The sequence below is a fragment of the Dysidea avara genome, chromosome 5, assembly GCF_963678975.1.
Source record: "Dysidea avara chromosome 5, odDysAvar1.4, whole genome shotgun sequence".
In the NCBI taxonomy this organism is placed as follows: Eukaryota; Metazoa; Porifera; class Demospongiae; order Dictyoceratida; family Dysideidae; genus Dysidea; species Dysidea avara.
In genome coordinates, this window is record NC_089276.1 from 9,282,162 (window position 1) to 9,305,865 (window position 23,704).

Below are 23,704 nucleotides of genomic sequence, written 5' to 3' on the forward strand. Positions count from 1 at the left end.
CACACTAAAATGTGACCCAGTCTGGGAAAACCAGTCTCAAAAAGCAATATTTATGATCTACTTTTACTGTATTATTATAGAAGACTCACAAATGAATATAGAAACACAGTTTGTGAGAATGAGGTGAAGGGGAAGGTTGTCTTTAAATTAGTTCAGATCATTCAGATCAACTACTAGTCGGATGGCTGCAGGTTCAAAGTTGCCCAGGTCCAGTCATGGATTTTTTCTCCTTTCTCCACCTTTTCAAACATACTTTTTGTAACAACTTTATACTGGCTGTAGGACCAGGTGTCCTACAAACCTTTAGCACTTGTGCTGTAAAGTCTTAATAAAAAAAATTATAATAAATAAATAATTGTTTTGTTGTGGTATATTACTTTATTTTTTGTTATGTAGTAGTTTTATTAGTCTATAGCAATTATTTTGAGGTGTAGTCACTGTGACTACCAAGTAGCTTAGTGGACAGTAATGTTATTTGGTGAAACCCATGCTGGTGATGACTGACATGCAGTGTTGGGTGTAACGCATTACATAAGTAATGTGTTATGCAATATTATTACTTTTAAGTAGAAGCATGAAACACTTGTATGCTACTGTCACTGTGCATTAAGGCTGTAGTGCACAAACATTTTGATAGCTTCATGTAAGCATAATAAGCATTTCTTAAAAGTAAAGCAGATTTGAGCATAATTATTTAAAGGTAACACATTCAACCTTTCATGCTTTTTTTTCATTTAGTTGGGTATTACAAGTGGAGAATTTGATGTATTAATAAATGGCAGTGATGTTTCAACTCAACTAACTGCGACTGGTTCTAACATTTCTGATTCTACATATTTCCTTGAGAGAAGTGCAAGTAATTCCATGTTAGTAGACTTTCCTTCGGGATTTGGTCTCACTGCAAACTATTCAAATGGGATACTCAGTTTTGTACTTAACGTACCTCCAACACTTAATAGCAAAACTGAAGGATTGCTGGGAACACTTAATGGAAACATTTCTGATGACTTGATCTTCCGAAATGGAACTATGTTATCAACTGAATCAACTGATGCAGAAAAACATGTATTTGGACAATCATGTATGGCAAATATAATCCACATTGTGTAATGGTTGTAGTAAACTTTCTTTCAGGGCAAATTACTGTTGATGAAAGCATTTTCACTTATGCTCCTGATCAAAGTGCGAGAGATTTTTCAAATCCCAGCCATATGCCACCATTTTTGGATGAAATCATGTCCAGTCTGGAAGGAAATAGCACCCTTGTTGATATCTGTGGGGATAATCCACAATGCTTCTTTGATGTTGACCAAACTGGTGATGCAAATGTGGGCATGGATACCCTGCAATTTGAAGAACAAGCAGTAGAACAAGTTGTGACATTAGGTATTACACATATTATGTGGTCAGTATAATGTATATGTCACTTTCCACAGAAACCTTTCCACCTAATATAACTGCTCCAGCAGTGTTTATGGCCACAGTTGGCACCAACTCTACATACTCATTTATGGTTACTGATAGTACAAGTGTAAATGTTATGGTCAATGGGCAATTTGACTTACCTTCAAATATTTATGTCACTAATATGTCAAATGATGATTATGTTCTTACGTGGATGCCATTAGATGTAGGTGAAGAGTTGAACGTAACAATTGTGGCTATAGGATCAGGAAATGTTTCATCAGTGTTCAGCCCTCGTGTTCAGTTGTGTGGTTGTATGAGTAATGGAATCTGTACTGAAGCTGGTGTTTTAAACCTTGAACTGCTTTTTATTGTACTGAACTGTGAATGTCCTTCAGGTATGTACAGTACATATATGACACATGTGTAAATATACTATAAACTAATTATGTGTAGCTTATGATGGAGACTTTTGTGAAAATGATGCTGATGGTTGTGCCATGACCTCTTGCCTTGAAGGACAAATGTGTATTGACAACACTGCACCAATGTCTGGTGCACAGTGTACTTGTCCTGATGGATATGTGACCATTGACTCCAAATGTGATGGTATGTAACTATTGTAGTATATAAATTGAAGATGTATATAAAAACCTGTATAGGCTTGCATGTTGCATGTCACGCTTTGTATCACATATTCAAACTGGATTAACAGTACAAAATGTTGTCTACATACAGTTCAGTGCATGCAATACTTTTATGCAGTCTGTTTACTCTATTACCTGCTTTCTATCACATCAGGTTCTTGATCTGTTTACCCCTCGAAGTCATATAACAAATGTGATCATCTCAGCAAAAACCCGTCTAGTTCACTCAACCTCCAAAGTTTTTAAAAAATTTCTCAGCATTATCTTCATTGTCCAAGGAATGGTTCATCAAAGTTTCAGTCGATTATGCTAAGTAGTGTTGGAATTACAGCGCTAGAAAGTAGGAAGAACAAGGAAATTGATTTGTGCGGTGACTGTATTAAAAATAGACTACAAGTGCTTACACTTGCAGCCACATTCCGTTTTGATTAGACTACAAAGTTCGAATGTTCACCATGGATTGGTAGGTCAACCAAGATACAGTTTTAGCCCTACAATCACTTGCACATAGGCATATGAAGGAGATTTTGTTGTAAAAATGGTAGTTTACGTCTACCACATCGTAAACAAATGTACATGACATGCAAACCATTGAGGCTACAGAAATGAAGCAAAGATTTTCGAGCTCCCCATGAGTAGGCAAAAGATGGTGTATACTGTAGGTTTGATCAATTTAAGAGTTCCTTTCCTGCTCAATTAAACCTTGCATAAAATTTTCTTTGTAACACATGTAATTTCACCAATTAAAAAGAAATTTTTTTCAAATCATATGGTGGTGCAAACTAGATGGGTTTTTGCTGAGACGATCACAAATGTGACCGGATTTGCGAAAAGGGGTCTTCTACACACATCCAATTTTCTGACTTTGACAATTCATAACTTCAGATGGGAAACAGCTATTGACTTACAAGTTGGTCAGAAGTGAGCACCCGCACAGCTGAATTGACCGTGAAAATTGCCAAGTGGTATGTTACTTGATCACAACATTATGGTCTCCCAAGTTTATGCAATTGGATGTGTGTGGAAGACTCCTTTTCGCAAATCCGGTCACAAATTGGTATGGATTAATTGGTCCTATATATGAGATAGGATAGGTATGAAACTCTTTGTGAAATTACAGTTTATCTTTTGCTCAATTACATGTGTGGATATATGTAAGGTTGTACAGGACCAGATTTTACAAAACTGGTCCAAATTGCACATCAGACAAAATCAACTAGAACCACCAGTGGATAACTACACTACCACACTATTGGTTTTGAGCCTCAGCATTGCTCAAACTGATTTAAACTCTAGTTTTAGGTACTGTTTTTTTCTAGGTGGCATGAAAATTTGAATGGTGACCTCTGACCTCGGTATGTCTTGATGAGAATCAATATTGAACTGGTGGATGGCCTGTTATAGTTGGCCAGATGTTTTTTCTGTGTCTGCATAACAGCTACTAAGGAGCCAGTGCAGCCCTGTAACCTCATGTCTGGACTTCAACCATGGTGCCCCTTCATTTTGAACTCCACCCCTCCACTCCCCCACCTCCTTCCCTTTTGAACACTCATGGTACTATTTTGCTTATCCAACTCGTCAGATTTTCTGTCCTATATGGTGAGAAAATGCACATGTAGAAATGAATACGGAGGATGCTCTGAAAGACAATAAATTGATGCATCTCAGGTGTAAATTTCATGTGTCCTTGGCAATATTTACATGGCCTGAATTCTTTAAAGCCATTTATCTTGAAACTACTGATGTGTGATTTGGATCAGGTTTCTGAAATCCAGTCACTTATGGTGACTTGCACCTTTCTGTCGTCTTCCTCTACCATTTTGGTCTATTGATTGCCAGCTCTAATCTATTAACTTCTACCTATAATGTGTTTATCGTTTTGCAATCTTTTCAGTAGACAACATGATAGTATTTAATTTTGTATACACATGCCTTGATAACTATACCATAGCTATCCTGGCTAATACAAGCCGATGATGAGCCATAGCTCTCAGACTTTCCAAATGACAATTTCTACTACTGCAACAAAGCCGATGATGTGCTACTTCTAAATCGGATGACCATATCATTTTATAACTATCCCTTGCTAAGTAGAGCGTTAATGAACCATGCATGTATAATAGTTATACAAAGACGAGATACATGCTGTGCTATTATCTAGTTTCTAATAATACATAGCTAATTTACTTATTATAATTCCATGCATTTGTAATTAATAGTCAGTCATTATAGTAATAATTGCTGCCTTGACTGTTTCATAGTTTGTATTGTAATTTCTTATGATAATTCTAAGACAAATTCAATCCTTATAATAGTATGTAAAATGGAAGGGACACCCCCTTTTCAATTCAAAAAAATTGGCAACCTACACGATCTGGTTATCTGATCGTTTAACACCCATAGAGAATTTTGCTCTCAAAACCTTTAGAAATTCATTACACTCATATTTCTAACTGAAGTAAAGCTTGCCACTGCAGAAGTTTAAGTGCTATACAATGTTCAATTCTTACGTATTGGGAAAAAATCTTTTGCTCATATGAATGCAAGAAAATTAACATAGAAACACAATACAATATTTCCAAAGCATTTTCAAGAAGCATACCCACAGTTGGCTGTAGCTAGCTGTGGTAGTAGGCCTTATTTGATAATGGAAGCAACATGCATGGTTTTTACTCATTGAGTGAGTACTTTGACAATTTAAGTTAGGACAGTGTTTTTCATTTATTTATTTATTTTGTTCTTGGGGTATCCAGCACCCCTTACCACCAATCCTAGCACTAGATGTTAAAGTGCTAGCCAGAAGAAAGACTGAAATCAAGTGGGAAAGAATTAAAGCAACTGACCTGCTACCTACTATCAAAGCAAGGTCAAGTGCCCTATAGTGGCTGGGCAGCCACTATGGGAGTATGCTCCCCTCAGACAAGTAATTGCTGAACACAGTAGCAAAAAAACTAAGGTGACAACATAGCCAGGCCATAACACTACTGTTAGGGAACACTCCTTTTCTAAGACAGTAAATAAGCCAGATGCTTGTAAACAATATTATACACCCACTCATTCCACCAAATGTGGAAAACACTAGTGAGACAAAAGAACCCATCTCAACCTCCCTGATACTCTACTCGTTCGTGCCATTGGCAAAACATATCCTTTAAGCAAGCTGCTTATTTTGTTGCTCATACTTGTATATATTTTATGTAGCTACTTCAAAGATTTCATTCCATATGTTATTTACATGTTCACAGATATTGATGAGTGTGCAGATAACACTGACAATTGTACACAACTACAAGAGTGTACAAACACAGCTGGTAGTTTCACCTGTTCTTGTATAACTGGCTATCAGCCTTCTTCAACATCTCCATCACTCTGTGAAGGTAACCATTATTTGTCCACTGGTATAAATGTATTTAAAAACGTGTCTGTGTTTATACAGATGTAGATGAATGTACTGTGCAAAGTGACAACTGCCAACAAGATTGCATCAATATCGATAGATCCTTTAACTGCAGCTGTAGGCCAGGATTTAAATTAAATCCTGATGATACCACTTGTAATGGTAATTATTAATATCAGCAAAACCTGTCAGTCACCAAATGATATATTACAGTCATAGCAGCATGTTCACCTACCAATAATTGTGACCAGTTGTGTGGTGTTGACAATGGAATGGAAATTTGTAGCTGTGAAAGAGGGTATCTACTTGATAATGACAACGTATCATGCATTGGTAATAATTGTGTTATAGTTCTCTACTTTTTAGTGCAATTAATTCTGTACAGATGTTAATGAGTGTGATATTGATGGGGCCTGCAGTCAAAATTGTACCAACACAATTGGCAGCTTTATGTGCTTCTGTAATACTGGTTATACATTGGACAGTGATGGCAGGAATTGCAATGGTAAGTTAATCCTAACTACCAGCTTTATATATACTACAACTTGTTTGTTGCTAATCTATATGTTTTCACTGTTGTGGCGTTCTTTGTGTTGTCTTTTGTTTAGATATCAATGAATGCTTAACTCTTCCATGCATGTCAGATTTGCTGTGTAATAACATTGATGGTAGTTTTGAATGTCTATGTCCCCCTGGTACAGTAATGATGGATGATGAGTGTTTAGGTAAGCTACTATACGTACATGTAAAAGTCAGTAGTTTCACACTGTAAAAAAGCACAACACTTACAGGCATACAAATTTTGGGACCAATGCTATTGTCAGTGCTGGGATGTGGATTCACCTACGTACTCCAATCAAAAACATTTTTAGTCCAGAAACTAATGCACAGTACATGTTACAATGGTTGGATGGGTTTATTGTGTATATCAAGTTTGCATTACAAAAAAGGCCAAGCGTTTGCTAGCCCATGAGAAGTAGGAAATTATTTTACCTACAGAATTTTGCTTAAATACCAGTATTGCTGAGTTATAAAATAATTGATGAATTAGGAAACTTACAACCAAAGTATTGGACATGTTGTTTGCAAATGAAATGTACTCAAGTTTTTACAGATGGTTCCTCGAACTATTTCATTGATTTCTTCTCTTTTCTATAGTGGCTGCAGTGATAATGAATAGTCCACTGACACAAAATGTCACAGCTGGACAGTCATTTACACTCACCTGTACAGCTACAGGTTTTCCAGTTCCTACCATAGAGTGGAGACAGAATGGCACAGCCTATACCATCAGAGACCCATCAGTGATCACAATTGCATCAACAGATGGACTACGATCTAATAGTAGTGTTATCACTGTCACTAATGCTACTACTAGTGATACAGGACTATACCAGTGTGTAGCTACTAATGTAGTGGGTACTGACATAGAGAATGCTACAGTTATTTTACAAGGTTAGCAAAAAGATATTGTATTATGGTTCCCGTGTACAACATATGATCTGGTGTGGAAAACTATTATTCTATCAAAAACTGTAATTATTTTAAAACAATACAGCTCCAGATGGTGTAGCATTTTTGCACTAACCATATCATAAATTTTGTTTTCTAAAGATGAGCTTCTATAGAAATGGTGTATACAACTCTCCAGTTGCCTTGATGAAGTACTCGAGTGACTGGAAATTTGGCTTGGCTAGTTATACAAATGTAAAAATTGTGTATTTTATGCCATTTCAGTGCATACATTCAAAGCTCCCAGTGATATTTAATTTGGGCCAGAGCTTATCACTGCTGTCCTCATCCATTTTAAACCCTACCCTCTATATACCCCAATGTGAGCGCCTGTGATATAACTACACTCATTAATAAACTTGGCTGGAAATTGTATGCTGTATAACCAAAAAGTTTGGTGGAAGGAAACTTTGGCGAATTTGCCACGATAGGAGTTTGTCAAGGAAAAAGTTTGGTGGATTTAGTAGAGCTAACTAGGATATTTCAAATTGTTAATTTAAAAATGAAATGCAATAAAAAGTAGTGAAACTAGAGGTATTACAGCATAGCTCGGTGGGAAGTCCCTATCCCTACTTTGCCACTGAGCAAAGATCGTTATAGCTAATGTGTCAAAGTAGGGACTTCCCCACCGAGCTATGCTGTATACCATCATTCATCTCTTGTTTCACTACTATTTATTGTAAATCCCTATTAATTTTTTAAAAAAATATTAGTGTTTAGTTGTAGTACAACTAGCTACAGTGTAACTTGTGACTGTTCTATTAGAATATCACATATGACTGTTGCATTAGAGTATCTCGAGTCAGCCAAGGGGTGTGCTGCTAGCTAGACCAATAGGGGGTGAGGTCATCTTGTTTACTGCTAAGTAAAATGACTAGATTGTTAATAGGTGTGGTCTCCATACTGTATCACTATTAGTTCACCTAGATCTTTATTTAATGGGTGTGGTCACGAACCTACCGTGAACACGGTCCCAATCATGAAGTTGCAGATATCTAGCTAGTATACCTCTTATAGTAGTGCCAGGACTGAAGCGCTTCTGAAATCCAGCTCTGAAATAATTCTGCGATCTAAATATGCTGCTAAAAGAGAGTATTGATACAGAAAATTAATGCCTCAATGTGGTTTCGTTGAATGAAGAAGACAAGCAGCCTGATTAGAATTAAGGCATGGAGGGTCTAAACTCGTCAACCCCAAAAAGCACATCCTACTAGTGAATTTGTTATTGTGGCGCAAAATGGTGGCCTTGTACTGTTTCATTTGGCTTCTAGCCTTGCAACTATGGTCAGGCAGCCAGTCAGTGAGGCAGTGAGATTAAAATTCGATTTGTACTAGTAATAGCATGGGTAACAGTGAAATTCGGGATAAATATCACGAGTGTTGTATTGGAAACGGGGGATAAATTTCATGAGGCGAAGCCAAGTGAAATTTACCATTTCCAATACAACAAGAGTGGTATTTATCCCAAATTTCACTACTACCCATGCTATTCCCAGTTAATACCATACTCGCTGCATGCTGTGCATTAGCTTTGCTATGTACGCAATTTGTCACTATGTACTAAACATGCATCGACACTAATTGGCGCTACATTGTTAACATAAATTCTAGCCAATGAAATTGCAATTACAACTTTTTCACTGCTGTCAGTGAAATATGGGATAAATTTCACTGCTACTATTGAGACTTTTGTACAGGCAGTGAAACAGGTATGGTATTATTAAAAGAATTATCCACCCAAGTATTTGTTATACTTAATGCTGTATTATATAATATTATTATGGGCTAGTGCTATTCCGTAAAGGTGAATTTTGTCATGTAAGATGTTTTCAGGGTGATTTTCAAAGCAAAATTGGGGGTGACACATGAAATTTTTGGGGCGGTCCCTACTTAAATGGTGCTACTGTACTGTTTGATACAGGTTTGTATTGGACAGACGATTTAGCAGATATTACTTTGCTCACTCATTGAATTCACCAAACTTTCTGGCTTTACAGTATGTCTGTTATATGACTCAGAGGTGTCACTGGCATAGCTGTGTGAGTTATTACCATTTAATTCTTTGTATATCCAGCCAAAACAGCCAAGCTGTGAAAAAGCGTGTAATCTTCAATATCCTTGGTGAAAAGGTTTTGAAATCTGGTGGCAACCAAGAAATGGCTGCAATGATTTTAATGAAAAATGATGCTATTAAAATTAGCGTTAACATCATTGCAGCCTTTTCTTGGCCAACACATTTTTTGTGTGGATACTAGGTGTACTGTAGTCTATATGCCATTGATTACATCTTTGCCCTCACAGATTGTCCTGACCAACCCATCAATGTTCAGTTGTTTGATGTTACTTCACGTGGTCTCTTCATTAACTGGACTGAACCTCATGACAATAATGCTCCAATTACTGGCTACTATATCATGTACCAGAATCCTGATCGTCTGGTAATGGCACCTATTAGTCGACCACAAGATGTGACAGTGACTAGTGTGGAGGAGCAGACCATGATCACTGACCTTCATCCTGGGGAGAATTATACTTTTATTGTGATTGCCATCAATGATATTTGTCCCAGTGTACCCAGCATACCAGTTAGTGTTAGAACAATGAACGAAGGTACAATAGTGTATGTATAGTAGTAATAGAAACTGTTGTTCCTCTATGCTACCAACACAATGCCATAAAGCCAGAACCTTCTAGTATGACATTTGTAAATTGCAATAAGCTATATAATCTGTTATATTAAGAAGATATGTACCCATCGATTTTTTCCAGAGTAGACTTTTATCACACAACAATGGTAATGGGGTTGGAAATGGTAAATATGGCTGAGAGATTGTGACGTTTTGCTGCTTTCACAATTGTATGATGCAACATATCATGATTAGATAACTATTGCAATGTTATAACTTGCATGCATTAATAGCATCATCACGTGTATGCATAACCTTGTATGAATTGCTTATTTTAACACTGCACAATGAAATTGTGTACAACTGCTCAACACAATTAAGGCCATAAGTAGTTATTATACAAACAGCATAATGAATAATAGCATTCTTAGAATTCAACGGTTTCTAACAGATAAGCTCTTAACTATGTGGGAAGATATATTCATGCAGTGAACAAGTGTAGGGTTTGTTTTCCGGATTGTGTACTTCCAGAACAGTATGTGCCACCTATATGTGATGTCACAACATCACCAATACATGTCAACATCACAAATACATGTCAACATCACAATGTTCAGAGAAAATCACGATTAATCCCACAGTTGGTATAATTTCCCAGCCCTCGTATCAAATATATAAATGGATTTACTGAGTAATTTGCTTCTGCATCAATGCCAAGATTACAAAACATATTAATGTCTGCTCAAGTGCTCACATTATGTATGTATGTATAAGTAGCTGAAGGTGTGTTTGGTGCAGTGATGCACTGATAAGAGATTGCAGATTAGTTGATAATGTATTTCACATAATGGCTAATACCGATAACCAGTCTGATGTTATAGTTACCATAATTCCACATAGACACATTTTCAAAATTGCCATTTTAAAACTTTAAATTTGTTTAATTTAAAGTGCTATCATGACGGTTAATTGGCTAATTGATTTGTTAATATTAATTTTACTGATACTGATATTGCTGAAATTTTGTATATAAACTGATTTCCGGTTATTTACCGATTAATCAGTGCATCACTAGCTAGCTTGGTGCCTACATATATTGTGTAAAGTTTACTACTGTGTCATATTCAGAATATTCCTTTGCAGCGCCTCTAACACCTCCTGTAACAGTGTCTCCAACTCATGCACCTACTACAACCACTATCACTGTAGTACTACCACCACCTCAGCAAATCGAAACTGGAGGCATATAGTAAGTTTCTAAGCTTTGATACAATGTACAGTGGAATTTCTCTTACCCTGGCAGTCTGGTACATACTCTCCATATTTCAGAAATGTCTGTAACTAAGAAATGTATGTAAATGTGTTTAAGTAACAACTGAAATGCAACTAATGCTGTCAGTGCTAACACTTAGTACTGTGCAGTTTAGTGCATGGGCAGAGGAGGAAGTCACTACGGAGCATTTATGGGGCTAAAAGTGCATCATCTTTTAGCAATTAAGTGAGGATAATAAGGTTCCAGTGTATGTGTACCTTGCATAAAAACACCACAAATAATAAAATATTAATATTGTGGACTCATCATGATTGTACAGTGCATTTTAGTTATGATTTGCAATTTACAAAATTGTACTTTTTTATTTTCCAGTGTATATGGAGTTGTTGTAGTTTCTGGAGATGAGATCAACAACACTCCAAGGGATATTATTACTGGGAATAATGACCAGCTACCACTTCCTTATCCTGGGAGAGATGGTGTCTATACTGCAGCAGTGTGGATCAATATAGAAGATGTACCATTAACATTTGTTGTTGGTGGTGGAGAGACTACTGTAGGATCTGATAGAACAGAATATATCAACAGAAGATTATCTGAGAGTACCAGATATGGAATGTTCTACTATGTTAGACTGCAATCTGATACTGGACGTGTGGTAAGAGCACAAGACTAGTAACACAGTGGAAATGCTTAATGCAGTGGGTGTTGAAATCAACCATCAGTGTCAATAAGGACCACTGCAAACTATTGACACTGACTAGAGCAACTCAAGAAAACTACATAGCTGTATGAAAGTTTGAACTCACTTTTCTATAATTCCAGAGGATGTTATACATTAAGAAGAAAGAGGAACCTATTACTACACCCACTTAAGAAGAAACCAAACCTGAGCTTGACCCACACCATAGCTATCTGAGGTTTTCCTGATAATATCTTTACTATCTGAATGACGGTGGTAGTTTGAGGAGAGCTGAGATTGGCATTTGTACCCTAGCTCACCTCAATCTCACATAAATACCTATTATGTTTATAAAGAAAAATTAAAGACAGCATTATGTGTAACAGGCAAACCTCATTTAGCATCAGGGTTGGGTTCGGCTTTTAGTTTCTACTGTAGGTTTATGTTCCTTCTTCAACATCCTTCATTATTTTATTATCATACCGTAAATTCCCTAAAATTTCAGCATCTCTAAATATTCGGTACTCTCCGTGCTTTGAACACAATGTGCTCTAAATTTTGGCAAGCACAAAGAAAGTTTCAAATTATAAGGCCATATAAACTTAATTGTTAGTTTCTCATCCTCCTGTGTACTAAAAATAGCAGTGCAGGAGGGTGGAATTTTATTTTACTAACTAGATAGCTGAATTAGCTGGCTAAAATGACTCAAAATGCAATTTTCCTAGACTGCTCTAGCAAGGTACCAACTATAAAAGGTGCTGATTGGCATCCCTTAGCCACCAGTGGTGCAAAAAATCCTTGATGGGGTAAGAAAAATGTTGATGCGGGTGGGGATGAGAAACTAATAATTAAGTTTATGTGCCCAAAGCACACTAATTTTTCAGCACTTGAAGTACTAGTTGACAAAGATCTCTTGAGTACTGAGGATTCTCAGTGACCTCACACAATATGCTACTCCGTGCTGGATGAAGCACCAAGTGTGAAATTATTCAGGGAATGTGCCCAACAGCTTGTGTGACATCACAGCTATTGCAAAACAATCTTTGTTTCTGTTCACAGAATAAAACCTCTGCTGGAACCCACATCTCTTTACACACTCAGATAATGCTCTCTTAAGTCATGGAACACTTCATGCAGCATCTGGTATCAAGATATAATTAATCTAATCCAAAACAGCCAAGCTGTAAAAAAGGTGTGCGGCCCTCAAAAAGGCTATGGTGAAAAAAGATGTGAAATCCAAGGTGGCGGCCAAGAAATGGCTGTGATGGTAGGTTAATGGTAAAATTTTAATAACAACAATTCAGGTGAATTTGGTGCCGCTTGGTCAATTGGCACAAAATTCACCTGAATTGTCGTTATTAAAATTTTTACCATTAACCTACCATCACAGCCATTTCTTGGCCGCCACCTTGGATTTCACATCTTTTTTCACCATAGCCTTTTTGAGGGCCGCACACCTTTTTTACAGCTTGGCTGTTTTGGATTAGATTTCACTTCTTTTTGCATTTGTATACCCCAAAGCCGGCCTATGGTCTGCTTTGGGACTTTTTTAACCTATCTTTTTCTTTACCACAGGAAGAAGAAAAGATGAAGCAGATGTACCTTAAATATTTCTGATTTTATCAGTAAATGTACAAATTATATATATAATGCATATATTTATTACAGAACTGTCCATGGTGGTTTCTTTGTAACTGAACACTCTTCAAGGTAACTTCTTCTAGCTGTTCTCTCTACAGGGTGATTTATTTGTAGCTGGATTCTGTACAGGTGATTTATTTGCTGCTGAGCTCTTTACAGAATGGTTTCTTTGTAGCTGAACTCTCTACAAGGTAACTTCTTCTAACTGACCTCTCTACAGGATGATTTATTTGTAGCTGAACTCTCTACAAGGTAATTTCTTCTAGTGATCTTTCTACAGGGCAATTTGTTTGTGGCAGAATTTTCTACAGGGTGATTTCTTTGCAGCTGAACTCTCCACATGGTGGTTTCTTTTTACTGTAGCTGAACTCTCTACAAGGTAATTTCTTCTAGCTGATCTCTCTACAGGGTGATTTGTTTGTAGCTGAATTCTATACAGGTGATTTGTTTGCAGCTGAGCTCTTTACAGAATGGTTTCTTTGTAGCTGAACTCTCTACAAGGTAACTTCTTCTAACTGAACTCTCTACAGGGAGATTTGTTTGCAGCTGAACTTTCTCCATGATGGTTTCTTTGTAGCTGAACTCTCTACAAGGTAACTTCTTCTAGCTGAACTCCCTACATGGTGGATTCTTTGTAGCTGAACTCTCTACAAGGTGACTTCTTCTAGCTGAGCTTTCTACAGGGTGATTTGTTTGTAGCTGATTTTTCTACAGGGTGATTTGTTTGCAGCTGAACTCTCTATATGGTGGTTTCTTTGTAGCTGAACTCTCTACAAGGTGACTTCTTCTAGCTGATCTCTCTACAGGGTGATTTGTTTGTAGCTGAACTCTCTTCATGATGGTTTCTTTGTAGCTGAACTCTCTACAAGGTAACTTCTTCTAACTGAACTATCTACAGAGAGATTTGTTTGCAGCTGAACTCTCTTCGTGATGGTTTCTTTGTAGCTGAACTCTCTACAAGGTAACTTCTTCTAGCTGAACGCCCTACATGGTGGTTTCTTTGTAGCTGAACTCTCTACAGGTGATTTGTTTGCAGCTGAACTCTCCACATGATGGTTTCTTTAAATTTGTAGCTGAACTCTCTACAAGGTAACTTCTTCTGGCTGATCTCTCTACAGGGTGATTTGTTTGTAGCTGAACTATCTACAAGATAATTTCTTCTAGCTGATCTCTCTACAGGGTGATTTGTTTGTAGCTGAATTCTGTACAGGTGATTTGTTTGCAGCTGAGCTCTTTAGAGAATGCTTTCTTTGTAGCTGAACTCTCTACAAGGTAACTTCTTCTAACTAAACTCTCTACAGGGAGATTTGTTTGCAGCTGAACTCTCTTCATGATGGTTTCTTTGTAACTGAACTCTCTACAAGGTGACTTCTTCTAGCTGATCTTTCTACAGGGTGATTTGTTTGTAGCTGAATTCTGTACAGGTGATTTGTTTGCAGCTGAGCTCTTTACAGAATGGTTTCTTTGTAGCTGAGCTCTCTACAAGGTAGTTTCTTCTAGCTGATGTCTCCACAAGGTCACTAGTTTGTAGCTGAACTTTCTACATGGTGGTTTCTTTGTAACTGAACTCTCTACAAGGTAACTTCTTCTAGCTGATCTTTCTACAGGGTGATTTGTTTGTGGCTGAACTCTCTACAAGGAAACTTCTTCTAGCTGATCTCTCTACAGGGAGATTGGTTTGTAGCTGAACTTTCTACAGGTGATTTGTTTGCAGCTGAACTCTCCACATGATGGTTTCTTTGTAGCTGAACTCTCTACAAGGTAACTTCTTCTAGCTGATCTCTCTACAGGGTGATTTGTTTGTAGCTGAATTCTGTACAGGTGATTTGTTTGCAGCTGAGCTCTTTACAGAATGGTTTCTATGTAGCTGAACTCTTTACAAGGTAATTTCTTCTAGCTGATGTCTTTACAGGGTCACTAGTTTGTAAATGAATTCTCTACATGGTGGTTTCTTTGTAACAGAACTCTCTATGAGGTAACTTCTTCTAGCTGATCTTTCTATAGGGTGATCTGTTTGTAGTGGAATTCTGTAAAGATGATTTTTTTGCAGCTGAGCTCTTTACAGAATGGTTTCTTTGTAGCTGAACTCTTTACAAGGTAACTTCTTCTAGCTGATGTCTCTACAGGGTCACTAGTTTGTGAACGAATTCTCTACGTGGTGGTTTCTTTGTAACTGAACTCTCTACAAGGAAATTTCTCCTAGCTGATCTCTCTACGGGGAGATTCGTTTGCAGCTGAATTCTCCACATAATAGTTTCTTTGTAGCTGAACTCTCTACAAGGTAACTGCTTCTAGCTGATCTCTCTACAGGATGATTTGCTTGTAGCTGAACTATCAACAAGGTAACTTCTTCTAACTGATCTCTCTACAGGGTGATTTGTTTGTAGCTGAATTCTGTACAGGTGATTTGTTTGCAGCTGAGCTCTTTACAGAATGGTTTCTATGTAGCTGAACTCTTTACAAGGTAACTTCTTCTAGCTAATGTCTCTACAGGGTCACTAGATTGTAAATGAATTCTCTACACGGTGGTTTCTTTATAACTGAACTCTCTACGAGGTAACTTCTTCTAGCTGATCTTTCTATAGGGTGATTTGTTTGTAGTGGAATTCTGTACAGGTGATTTTTTTTGCAGCTGAGATCTTTACAGAATGGTTTCTTTGTAGCTGAACTCTTTACAAGGTAACTTCTTCTAGCTGATGTCTCTACAGGGTCACTAGTTTGTAAACGAATTCTCTACATGGTGGTTTCTTTGTAACTGAACTCTCTACAAGGAAACTTCTCCTAGCTGATCTCTCTACAGGGAGATTTCTTTGTAGCTGAACTCTCTACAGGTGATTTGTTTGCAGCTGAACTCTCTACATGATGGTTTCTTTGTAGCTGAACTCTCTACAGGTGATTTGTTTGCAGCTGAACTCTCTACATGATGGTTTCTTTGTAGCTGAACTCTACAAGGTGATTTCTTCTAGCTGAATTATCTCTTTCTATAGTTGCATGAATTCCCTACAAGGTAACTTCTTCTAGCTGATCTCTCTACAGGGTGAATTGTTTGTGGCTGATCTCTCTACAGGTGACTTGTTTGTAGCTGATCTCTATACAGGTTACTTGTTTCTAGCTCATATCTTGAATTCTCTTCGGGTGACTGCTCTATTAGGATGACTGTTCTATTAGGATGACTGCTCTATTAGAGTATCTCGATCTCACACTTGCTACACCAAGTTGGATTTCGTGTTATAACTCCGTGGCTTTAAGTCTGATTCTTCTACACCATTGAAGAACTTTTCTAAGATGATAACTCCATCTGTACAGCGATTTTCAAAGCATTACCCCAAGCGGTTTACCTGGTAGGCGTGGAAAGCAGTCGTTTTTTATTAGCTAATCTCGATTGCGTAATTGTTACACACTGTTGGTTTTTTCGTTGTATCTTCCTGGTTTTTAGCTCGATTTCTTTCAAACCACAAAAGGTTTGAGGTTCAATAGTTAATCTATTCACCCACTGATTTTCAGCTTCTCCCTTACGCGGTTTACCCTGTAGGCGTGACAACATATTGGTGTTATTTTTCGTGAATAATCGCTCATAACTCTTTGCCTGTTTATCGTATTCCAGCCAAAGTTGGTACAGAGATGCGCCTTTATACCCCCCTTCTGTGTACCAAATTTCAAGGCGATCGGATATGGCGTTCGCGTTTTATAGCAGTTTTTGTAAGTGTGCGAAAAGAGGAAGAAAAATAAGAAAAAAAAACGAAGAAACTGAGCCAATTTTTGAAGTCGCATATCTCGGGAACGCTTGAAGCGATTTCGCTCAAATTTGGATTGTGGAGTGCTGAAGGTGGAGGGAGTGTCCACAGCAAAAATCGTCTTGTTTTATCAAGGCAGCACAGAGCTACGGAGGTGCGAAAATTGCGTTTTCTTTCTTCCTGTCAATATACTCACGGGTGTTACGCGCCGGCTTCTTGGGCCGCACGACACACTACCGTGTGTCTTGATTATCACAAGATAGTTTAATAAGATAAACTATTGATTGTGGTTTCTATTTTTATTAGTTGTTGAAATCCTTAATGTTGTGTCTGAGTGATTCTATTCAAAAGTGATGCAGTGTAATGACATTGATCATTCTTCCTGGATAATCACCGTATATAGTGCTGTGAGTGTTGCAGTATTGTCAGTTCCGCCTCAAGGCGTTCCTGTTGGTCCTTATAGAAAGAATTAAAAAATAGAAAGAATTACTGCCTGAAAGCAGTGAATGGATCATAAATAACAAAGCCATGAAACATGCACACTGTATTAGGGATAGAGTCCTAAAAAATTGACAATAGCACTGGGTTGGTACATTTTATTCCTAATTGTTCGGCAAGACATGAATGGAATTAATTTATTCCTGCCAAATTTTTAGGGAATCTACAATAAGTGAAATTCAATATCTTGGCTATTTTGAGAGATTACATTATTTTGTGTTTGGCTATTTCAGTATCAAGACACTCGGTAGTGTGTCGTGCGGCCCAAGAAGTCGGTGCGCCACACCGTGAGTATATTAACAGGAAGAAAGAAAACGTAATTTTCACAGCTATGTAGCTCTGTGATCCCTCATCCGATTGGAACCAAATTTGCTAGAGACGTGCCGCCCAGTTAGGGGAGTCTACATACCAAATTTGAAGAAAATCGCTCCAGCCATTTCCGAGATACGATTGAACAAACTTTCGTTTTAATTTCTTCGTTTTTTTCATCTTCATTTCACACACTTCGCAAAATTCGCCATAAAACACGAATTCGTGCTCGGATTGGGCTGAAATTTGGCACACTTAAAGGGCTCATTAAGGCGGATCTCCGTACCAACTATGGTAGGAATCCGATGAACATTTACGGAGTTATTACCGATTGTTTGCGTAAAATAAGGTCGAAGGTCTGTCACGCCTACAGAGTAAACCCCTAGGAGGAATCAGTTGAAAATTGATATGTAGATGGAGCAACCATCGTTGGAGTGCCTTTTTGTAGTTTGTAAGGAATCGGGATAAAGACCATGGAGATATGACACAAAACCCAACCTGTGTCAAAATTACGCGATCAATTTTTATGAATAAAAAAACTATTAGTTTTCGTGTCTACCAGGCAAACCGCTTAGAGCAACGAGCTGAAAATCAGTATGTAGCTGGAATAATCATCATAGAAAGTCCTTGCAGTAGTACAGAAGAATCGGATTACAAATCACTGAGTTATGATTCGAAAGGCAACTACGTGCAGCAAATGCGAGATCGAGATACTCTAATAGAACAGTCACCCTAATAAAGCATTCAGCAGCATTTATAATTTACTCAGTTATATTACATTGCAAGTTATTCTGTAAAGAATTCAGCTACAAACAAGTCACCCTGTAGTCAGATCAGCTAGAAGAAGGTACCTAATAGAGAGTTCAGCTACAAAGAAGCCATCATGTAGAGAGTTCAGCTCAAATAAATCACCCTGTAGAGAATTCAGCTACAAACAAATTGCCCTGTAGAGAGATCAGCTAGAAGAAGTTACCTTGTAGAAAGTTCAGTTACAAAGAAACAATCATGCAAAGAGTTTAGCTGCAAATAAATCACCCAGTAGAAAGTTCTGCTATGAACAGATCACACTGTAGAGTGTTCAGTTAGAAACAAGTCATCCTGTAGATAGATCAGCTAGAAGAAGTCACTTTGTAGAAAGTTCAGCTACAAAGAAACCACCATGTAAGAGAGTTCAGCTGCAAACAGATCACCTGTAGAGAGTTCAGCTAGGAACAAGTCACCCTGTAGAGAGTTAAGCTAGAAGAAGTTACATTGTAGAGAGTTCAGCTACAAAGAAACTACCATGTAGAGAGTTCAGCTGCAAAAAAATAGCCCTGTAGAGAATTCAGCTACAAACAAATTACCCTGTAGAAAGATCAGCTAGAAGAAGTTACCTTGCAGAGAGTTCGGCTACAAACAAATCACCCTGTAGAGAGTTCAGCTAGAAACAAGTCACCCTGTAGAGAGATCAGCTAGAAACAAGTCACCCGTAGAGAGTTCAGCTAGAAGAAGTTACATTGTAGAGAGTTCAGCTACAAAGAAACTACCATGTAGAGAGTTCAGCTGCAAACAAATCGCCCTGTAGAGAATTCAACTACAAACAAATCACCCAGTAGAAAGATCAGCTAGAAGAAGTTATCTTGGAGAGAGTTCAGCTACAAAGAAACTACCATGTAGAGAGTTCAGCTGCAAACAAATTTCCCTGTAGAGAATTCAGCTACAAACAAATCACCCTGTAGAAAGATCAGCTAGAAGAAGAGAGTTCAGCTACAAACAAATCACCCTGTAGAGAGTTCAGCTAGAAACAAGTCACCCTGTAGAGAGATCAGTATGAAACAGGCCACCCGTAGAGAGTTCAGCTAGAAGAAGTTACATTGTAGAGAGTTCAGCAGTTTAGCTGCAAACAAATCGCCCTGTAGAGAATTCAGCTACAAACAAATCACCCTGTAGAAAGATCAGCTAGAAGAAGTTACCTTGTAGAGAGTTCAGCTACAAACAATTCACCCTGTACAGAGATCAGTTTGAAGAAGTTCTTTGTAGAGAGTTCAGCTACAAACAAATCACCCTGTACAAAGATCAGCTAGAAGAAGTCACCTTGTAGAGAGTTCAGTTACAAAGAAACCACCATGTAGAGAGTTCAGCTACAAACAAGTGACCCTGTAGAGACATCAGCTAGAAGAAGTTACCTTGTAGAGAGTTCAGCTACAAACAATTCACCCTGTAGAGAGAGCAGATAGAAGAAATTACCTTGTGGAGAGTTCAGCTACAAAGAAACCATCATGTAGAGCGTTCAGCTGCAAATAAACCACCTGTAGAGAGTTCAGCTACAAACAAATCACCCTGTAGAGAGATCAGCTAGAAGAAGTCACCTTGTAGAGAGTTCAGCTGCAAACAATTCACCCTGTACAGAGATCAGCTAGAAGAAATTACCTTGTGGATAGTTCAACTACAATCAAATGACCTTCTAGAGACATCAGCTAGAAGAAGTTACCGTGTAGAGAGTTCAGCTACAAAGAAACAATCATGTAGAGAGTTCAACTATAAACAAATCACCTGTAGAGAGTTCAACTACAAACAAATCACCCTGTAGAGAGATCAGTTAAAAGAAGTTACCTTGTAGAGAGTTCAGCTACAAACAATTCACCCTGTAGAGAGAGCAGATAGAGAAGAAATTACCTTGTGGAGAGCTCAGCTACAAAGAAACCACCATGTAGAGAGTTCAGCTACAAACAAATCACCTGTAGAGAGTTCAGCTACAAACAAATGACCTTCTAGAGAGATCAGCTAGAAGAAGTCACCTTGTAGAGAGTTCAGCTACAAAGAAACCATCATGCAGAGAGTTCAACTACAAACAAGTGACCCTGTAGAGACATCAGCTAGAAGAAGTTACTTTGTAGAGAGTTCAGCTACAAAGAAACCATCATGTAGAGAGTTCAACTACAAACAAGTGACCCTGTAGAGATATCAGCTAGAAGAAGTTACCTTGTAACCTTGTAGAGAGTTCAGCTGTAAAGAAACCATCATGTAGAGAGTTCAGCTACAGTACAAACAAATCTTGCAGAAATATCAGCTAGTAGAAGCCACCTTGTAGAGAGTTCAGTTACAAAGAAACCACCATGTAGAGAGTTCAGCTACAAACTAGTGACCCTGTAGAGACATCAACTAGAAGAAGTTACCTTGTAGAGAGTTCAGCTACAAAGGAAACCATCATGTAGAGTGTTCAACTACAAACAAATCACCTGTAGAGAGTTCAGCTACAAACAAATCACCCTGTAGAGAGATCAGCTAGAAGAAATTACCTTGTAGAGAGTTCAGCTACAAAGAAACCATCATGTAGAGAGTTCAACTACAAACAAGTTACCCTGTAGAGACATCAGCTAGAAGAAGTTACCTTGTAGAGAGTTCAGCTACAAAGAAACCATCATGTAGAGAGTTGAACTACAAATAAGTGACCCTGTAGAGACATCAGCTAGAAGAAGTTACCTTGTAGAGAGTTCGGCTGCGAAGAAACCATCATGTAGAGAATTCAGCTAAGACAAATCACCCTGTAGAAATATAGCTAGAAGAAGTCACCTTGTAGAGAGTTCTGTTACAAAGAAACCACCATGTAGAGAGTTTGGCTACAAACCAGTGACCCTGTAGAGACATCAGCTAGAAGAAGTTACCTTGTAGAGAGTTCAGCTACAAAGAAACCACCATGTAGAGAGTTCAGCTGCAAACAAATCACTCTGTAGAAAATTCAGCTACAAACAAATTTCCCTGTAGAAAGATCAGCTAAAAGAAGTTACCTTGTAGATAGTTCAGCTACAAACAAATCACCCTGTAGTGAGATCAGCTAGAAGAAATTACCTTGTAGATAGTTCAGCTACAAACAATTCACCCTGTAGAGAGATCAGCTAGAAGAAGTCACCTTGTAGAGTGTTCAGTTATACAGAAACCACTGTGTAGAGGGTTCTGTAATAAATATATGTATTATATATATATAATTTGTACATTTACTGATAAAATCAGAAATATTTTAAGTATTTAATATCTGCTTCATCTTTTCTGCTTCATCTTTTCTTCTTCCTGTGGTAAAGAAAAAAGATTGGTTAAAAAATCCCCAAAGCCGGCCTATGGCCAGCTTTGGGGTATACAAATACAAAAAGAAGTGAAATCTAATCAAAAACAGCTAAGCTGTAAAAAAAGGTACGGCCCCCAAAAAGGCCATGGTGAAAAAAGATGTGAAATCCAAGGTGGCGGCCAAGAAATGGCTGTGATGGTAGGTTAATGGTAAAAATTTTAATAACAACAATTCAGGTGAATTTTGTGCCAAGACCAAGCGGCACCAAATTCACCTGAATTGTTGTTATTAAATTTTTTACCATTAACCTACCATCACAGCCATTTCTTGGCCGCCACCTTGGATTTCACATCTTTTTTCACCATGGCCTTTTTGGGGGCCGCACCTTTTTTTACAGCTTAGCTGTTTTTGATTAGATAGACTATACAAGTATATTAATGCAGTCTTGGCAAGTCTGTCTGGAAAATAGGCAAGCATGAAACAAACAGTGCATGGTTGTCATAGTGCAAAACCATTGAGAAAAAATGTACTTCCTTTGATATTGGTGACTCCTGTGAGCTCAGGGGAAATAACCAGACTATAATTCCTGCAGTACATCACAGTTTCCACCAAAACTAGATGATATGTTGTATACATATTACAGGAGGATGGTCCACTGATATTGGATAATGACTACCTTGCAGTGGAGATGACAACCTCCTCCTCAGATGATGATGACAACACAGCTGGGATAGCAGTTGGAGTCACTATCGCTGTCATTGTAGTGATAGTAATAGTAATAGTTGGTGTGGTTGTATTAATATGGTACTATCGGTAAGTGTTTTGTGATAAAACTTTCAATAAATTATACTGTGTTTGTGAAATTTTTTTGCAGAAACCGTAATAAGAAAAGGTCTGCTTACACAGGATCTGATAATGTAATGGCGAATCCTGTGGTGGCATTGTCCTACAATGTTACTGATGAAGATTCTCCACCATCAAACAAGGCAGCAATACAAGCTACTAATCAGACATTTAGCTTTGATGTTGACTTTTCTGAGAACAAGGTAAACTAATATTGTAGTTACCTTAATGCTTTTAGTGCTTGATAGCACTGATGTTGACAGTGAAATGATGTATTATGATAGTGTATTCATATATAATATATATATGTGTGTGTGTGTGTGTGTGTGTGTGTGTGTGTGTGTGTGTGTGTGTGTGTGTGTGTGTGTGTGTGTGTGTGTACCACTTTCACACCTCAGATCAATGAAAGCCAGTGCATATATATCACATATTACACTGGCCTAAAATGTTAACGAGATATACGCACTGGTGGCAGTGCGTATATCTCGTTAAGGCAGTGTGTATGTAATAGTTATAGCACGGGCACGAATGCTTTGCCTGATATATACGCACAAACACGAGGACCGCAGGCCCGAGTGCAAGTGCGTATATACAGGCAAAGCACAAGTGTCCGTGGTATAACTAATATGTCATACTGTAGCATGTAGACTCACCTAATTGGCAAAATCTTTAGTTGCTATACCCTTCTTTCATAATTATAGGGAACCAAGTAAGCTGTGATTGTGGGATTGAATTTTGCCTGTGATTGTGAGATTCAATTTTAATACATCAAACAGTAGTTTGATTTTATTAATACATCAAACAGTAGTTTGATTTTATTATTGTTGCTAATATAGCAATTTTAAGAGACTAGTGTTAATTATGTTACTTTAATTGCTACATTTACGAAAGTAAAAAACAAACTACTGTTGACCACAATCACAGCAGAATTCGAGATATACACACTGGTAGCAGTGCGTATACCTCGTTAACATTTTGAGTCAGTGCAATATGTGATACAATTATATGCACTGGCTTTCCTTTGATCTGAGGTATGAAAGTGGTACATATCTCATTACACACTGCCTTAACGAGATATACCCACTGCCACCAGTG

At 37.8% G+C, this 23,704-nt stretch overlaps 1 protein-coding gene across 1 annotated transcript in view; it reads left to right on the forward strand.

Annotated features, from left to right (window-relative positions):
* Positions 1-23,704, forward strand: part of LOC136254979 (uncharacterized) — a 143,201-nt gene that overhangs the window by 117,033 nt on the left and 2,464 nt on the right. Inside the window, exons 25-39 of the mRNA XM_066047700.1 lie at positions 739-1,081; positions 1,135-1,386; positions 1,437-1,802; positions 1,861-2,013; positions 5,297-5,428; positions 5,488-5,610; positions 5,662-5,781; positions 5,834-5,953; positions 6,057-6,173; positions 6,607-6,903; positions 9,262-9,570; positions 10,731-10,836; positions 11,233-11,518; positions 22,410-22,579; positions 22,641-22,812. Of these exons, the coding sequence (XP_065903772.1) occupies positions 739-1,081; positions 1,135-1,386; positions 1,437-1,802; positions 1,861-2,013; positions 5,297-5,428; positions 5,488-5,610; positions 5,662-5,781; positions 5,834-5,953; positions 6,057-6,173; positions 6,607-6,903; positions 9,262-9,570; positions 10,731-10,836; positions 11,233-11,518; positions 22,410-22,579; positions 22,641-22,812 (3,066 nt within the window). The remainder of the gene's footprint in view (positions 1-738; positions 1,082-1,134; positions 1,387-1,436; positions 1,803-1,860; positions 2,014-5,296; positions 5,429-5,487; positions 5,611-5,661; positions 5,782-5,833; positions 5,954-6,056; positions 6,174-6,606; positions 6,904-9,261; positions 9,571-10,730; positions 10,837-11,232; positions 11,519-22,409; positions 22,580-22,640; positions 22,813-23,704) is intronic.